Genomic DNA, 5,000 nt, shown 5'->3' with positions numbered 1-5,000 from the left:
CGTCAGAGTGCCACATTCTCACAGAGCTCACCAAGGTAGGACTGCGTGTGTGTGTGTGTGTGTGTGTGTGTGTGTGTGTGTTTAAAAATTTAGATTAATCAGATGGGTGGCATGACATACATATCAAATGAGATTTTGTCCTGACAACAGCTAGATGACGTAAGTGCCGATAATCACCAAAGCATATTTGACGTTAGGGGAGAGTGTATCACTGTTTCTCTAATATATCATAAGTAATAACGCTTCAGTGACTGATGATGCCAGTAGCAATTATAATTACTAGATTTGCTGTAAGATGTACCAAAATACAGTTAGTTTAAAATAGATAGCACTTCAAGAGCACCCATCCATTGTCTATATCAAGCAGTGTCATCAGAGAGTGGTGACACACAGCAAGATGCCGACCTCAGACTCTAAAGTACTGGCAATGCAAGAGAAGAGGAAGGTGACCTAGGCCATGTGTATAGTCTGCAATTTGCCCCTGAAAGTACATGCATTTTTGTTCTTTTTGTCTTCCCATAAAACTGAAATACTTTTGAAATACCTAGTATGAATAAAATAATGAGCTGACAGAGATCCTGTATTGCAATAATAATTTACTACAACATTAATTGACACTGTCAGATGGCTCCTATAAGCCTCTCAAGATAGGAAAAGTCACAAAACATTGAGAGAAAAGTTCCCTTACTCTGAAATAAAACCCATCTGGGGTGCTTCACAGGTGGCATGGTTTGAGGATCAGTCCAAAATAGGAGGAATAGGCTATTGCAATTACAAGCCTACTCACACATTCAAACATTATTTTCAGTAGTTATGCTGTTCCTTTAAATAGTTCTTTCCATTTAAGTGTATGAATAGTATCTATCTGTATATGTATGAATAATAAGGAAAAATTATTGAAGACAAGTTGAATCCCTCATTGCTGGTATATGTCAAAATGATCCCAGATGTTTTATTCAAACAATAAATAAATGAAAATATATTTGATTTGGCTTTATAATTGAACTAAAGTCATGATAAGATATATATATATATATAAATATATATATATATATATATATATATATATATATATATATATATATATATATATAATATATATATAATTACTTATGATCTGTAGTGCATTTCTTTTTCATTTCTTTTAGAAAACAATATTGCTGCATTTATAATAACAAAACAGATATATAATTACCATCCACCAAATAGTTTTACTTGGTTATTGATATTAACATCACCAATAAACATCATTACAATTAAAACTGCTTGGAAAATTTCTCCCAGAACAGGCAAGGTATTAGGATTGACAGTGAAAATAATTTTTCATATCCTTTGGCATTTGTTTATTAAGAATGCAGGTAAAGATAGAATTAAGGCAACTTGAAGCTAATGTACTCCGTGTTTATACAAGACAAAGGTTTTAATCTTAAGATCAAGATTATGCATGCTTATATCTGTAACCCATTCATGATGGATGATGTCAAATTACATCATCAGAATATTTCCCACACGGCAGATTACGTCCAATTATGTCAAGAAGTTTCAATATGTATGCACAATGTATATACACATTCTTGACTTTATAAAAGAGTAAATAAATAAGCACAGTAATTTTCTGTCACTTTTTAGAATAGGGTAGATGAAATTAGGCAAATATCAGCTCCGTCATGATTGGGGTAAAAAAAAAAAAAAAAAAAAAAAAAAAAATAAAAATATAAATATATATATATATATATATATATATATATATATATAATAATATATATATATATATATATATATATACCATAAAGATATTTTATTATTACATATCATTCCATATAAGCATTATGTTGCAAATATTCTCATAAATCCTATTCTTAACTACATATTCCTTTAACAGATGACTTCTGTGGAAGGAGATGGATACAAAAAAAGTACATCTCCTCACACAGCAGCAGAGAATTTCCAGGGAGTGACATTAGGAAGAACTGGCTTGGTAAACTTAATGTTCTCTCTTCTTGAGATTTGTTCTTTTTTTTTTTCTTTCTTATCTACTTCTTGTCTAAATGTGTATGAATGCTTTATAGGAGGAAGTTTGATGAGGAAGAGAGAGAGAAGGAGAAGAAAAGAAAAGAAGGGAGGGACAGAGAAAGAGAGGGAAAAAGGACTGGGAGGAAGGAAGGATGGTAGGAAGGAAAGAAGAGAGAGAGAGAGAGAGAGAGAGAGAGAGAGAGAGAGAGAGAGAGAGAGAGAGAGAGAGAGAGAGAGAGAGAGAGAGAGAGAGAGAGAGAGAGAGAGAGAGAGAGAGAGAGAGAGAGAGAGAGAGAGAGAGAGAGAGTACTTCTTGCCACTATCATCTTGCATCAGTCTTATAACCTAAAGTTTGCCTTTTGCTTTACTCACTCATTAGGCATGCAAATGGGTTTGCACAGCGATGTTAAGAGTCATTATTCATTTTCATATTTCCATACAATTTTCCTCTACAGTCTTGGTAATTTTTACAATTTTGGTTACTTTGAATGTGATGTGAGTTTGATTTTCATAGATTTAAGTGCATATATGTGCTGCTTATCATGTGATTATGTGTTTGCTCTGCACCCATTTAGAGAAAACAATAAGGATAATAACTAAGCTTTAAATCCTCCCATGATATTCATTTCATGTTAGAAAGAGCCGTCTCTCACTACTATCAACCTTTCTTCCCATTTTTTCATCCATTTTTGATACAGATGGTCCATGCAAATCTAATTGCCAAGGAAGTCCTGGAGTTAATTCTGGACGTGACAAACCACTGCCGAGACTACTTGGAGCGCTATTTTAATCTCTTGGATCCTCTCTATTTTTCTTTTACGCATTTGGTGTGTCGTACAGCCAGGCCAGGTAATGCATTCACTCCCTATTTGTTATTGTTGTAATTACTATTATTGATACTGTTTATCCATTTGTTTACTTTTATTCATTCATTTATTTTGTTTTTATTTTTATTTTTTTTATTTTCTATGGGATTAATAGCCAGTATTAAGGAATGTGACTCTTGCACAGTGAAATGTCTATAAGTATAATTTCTCTGTCTAATCAAATTTCCTCTCCTTTTCTCCTTTCCTTTTCACCTTTTTTCTCAATTCCTAGAAAAAGCTGCCAATAGATCATCCTTAGACCTAAGCCATGAAGTTCATGTTGATAATTGTATCCTGCAAAATGATGGAAATTGCCTACGAGTTCCTCCTGCCTATGTCTTCAGAGATTACAGGTTAGTCTGTTTTTTTTATTATTTCCTTCAAAAGACAAATTTTTATAATACTTTCTACAGTGAATGCAATAATACAGGAGTTTCCAAATTTATTCAGTAACAATATTGAGGATGATATAATAAACTTGCTGTAGCTTGCATGGATTTCCTATTTATTTAACCTAATTTTTAACTTTATCAAATTTTTGACTGATGCAACTTGTCTGATTATTTATTTTACCCTATTTGCCCCTTTTCGTCTTTCTTTATTCTTCATAATTTTTTCTCCAGTTTTCCTATTTTCGTGATATAGTCTTTTCTCAATTGTTCATAATATACTAATTAATTTTATGGTATACACTTTTTTTCAGAATATACTCACTTCATTTGGAAATATACTATTTTTGTTGTTTTTTAAAGTACTTTTTAGTCAGAATATAGTTGTTGATTTTTGGAACATATTCCTTTCTCTCTCTCTCTCTCTCTCTCTCTCTCTCTCTCTCTCTCTCTCTCTCTCTCTCTCTCTCTCTCTCTCTCTCTCTCTCTCTCTCTCTCTCTCTCTCTCTTTTTTTTTTTTTTTTTTTTGATATTCTCTTTGGTTCTCTTCTTGGACATGTCAGTGAACCTTGCTTGATTTATACACAGCTGTCTGGATGAAGGATAATTTTATTTCATATTTCTATACATTATTTCCAAGCCTTCTGTATACTTGAATTTTACCTGTAATAGACTTTATAAACTACTTCTTCAAAATTGTTTTTATTTGTAATTAAACTTTCAGTGCTATTTTGTACCTGAACCAAGAATTTGAAGGCGGAGAGTTCATATTCACTCACGATAGAACAGGATCATCGTATGAAGTAAGTTCAGAATATGATGCAGTCAGATATTAATAATAATGTTATGATTTGTCGAACCACAACTTTACTTAGATTATAATGGAAGCTAAGACATACATTAAAAAAAGTGAATATCAAATCATATAAGTGAAATTTCTAAAACTATAACTTATCCCAAATTCCTCTCAGAGCAAAATCAAACCCAGGTGTGGACGAATGGTTGGATTTTCGGCCGGTCCTGAAAACCCACATGGTGTTCTACCTGTTCATGAAGGGAGTCGATGTGCGATTGGCATGTGGTTCACTCATGACAAACGGTACAAGGAAGTCGAGCGTATAGTGGCAGAAACACTGTTACGTAAACTGCAGAATGGGGAAATCTGATTCAAAATTGAATAACAGTGCCAATTTTGTTGTACTTAATAATGTTCCAAAGGATATTATTATTGAAATATTTGATATGATTATTATTATTACTTTTTTTTCCCATTCTCATGTCACATGATATAGTATTTAAGATATATCACACTGTCTGATATTGTCTCGTGGAAGAAGTTAATGTGGGAAGATACCTTGAGATATTACAACGAACGTAAGATCTAATTCTTTGTTATAAAGTGTTTGTCTGGATTAGACATAGTAAACTGTAAAGTTATAAAAGTTAATACAGATATATTGTATCATTACAGACTACTACCAGAAAATAGCCATTCAAAAAGTAATGAATGTAAAAAGCTATTCCCCACATTAGTTTTTTTTTCTTTTTTTGTGTGTCCTGTTAAATTTTAAGTATATATATATATATATATATATTTTCTATAGCATGTAAGGATTTTTTGTTTTGTTTTATTTTAGGGTTCTTACAATTAAAGTATATAGATATATTTTATTTTTTGTAGAAGTTAAGAATATTATAAATAAGCAACTTACCAAATACTTAAAAAAAAACT

The 5,000-nt window shown here is 31.8% G+C and overlaps 1 protein-coding gene across 3 annotated transcripts in view; it reads left to right on the top strand.

Annotated features, from left to right (window-relative positions):
- Positions 1-5,000, top strand: part of LOC122264075 (prolyl 3-hydroxylase 1) — a 23,576-nt gene that overhangs the window by 18,293 nt on the left and 283 nt on the right. For 2 of the 3 annotated variants that reach the window (XM_043032776.2, XM_086555304.1), the window contains exons 7-12: positions 1-35; positions 1,883-1,978; positions 2,712-2,862; positions 3,112-3,232; positions 3,993-4,071; positions 4,240-5,000. The exon at positions 1-35 is cut by the window's left edge; the exon at positions 4,240-5,000 is cut by the window's right edge and continues 283 nt beyond it. In XM_043032776.2, coding sequence (XP_042888710.2) covers positions 1-35; positions 1,883-1,978; positions 2,712-2,862; positions 3,112-3,232; positions 3,993-4,071; positions 4,240-4,434 — 677 coding nt within the window. In that variant the 3' untranslated portion in view covers positions 4,435-5,000. The remainder of the gene's footprint in view (positions 36-1,882; positions 1,979-2,711; positions 2,863-3,111; positions 3,233-3,992; positions 4,072-4,239) is intronic. The other variant, XM_043032775.2, reaches the window with a different exon arrangement.

The sequence above is a fragment of the Penaeus japonicus genome, unplaced genomic scaffold (assembly GCF_977035675.1).
Source record: "Penaeus japonicus unplaced genomic scaffold, GWHDUDI00000001_assembly GWHDUDI00000030, whole genome shotgun sequence".
Classification (NCBI taxonomy): Eukaryota; Metazoa; Arthropoda; class Malacostraca; order Decapoda; family Penaeidae; genus Penaeus; species Penaeus japonicus.
The sequence above is the reverse complement of the archived record's forward strand: the minus strand, read 5'-3'. Positions and strand labels throughout refer to the sequence as shown.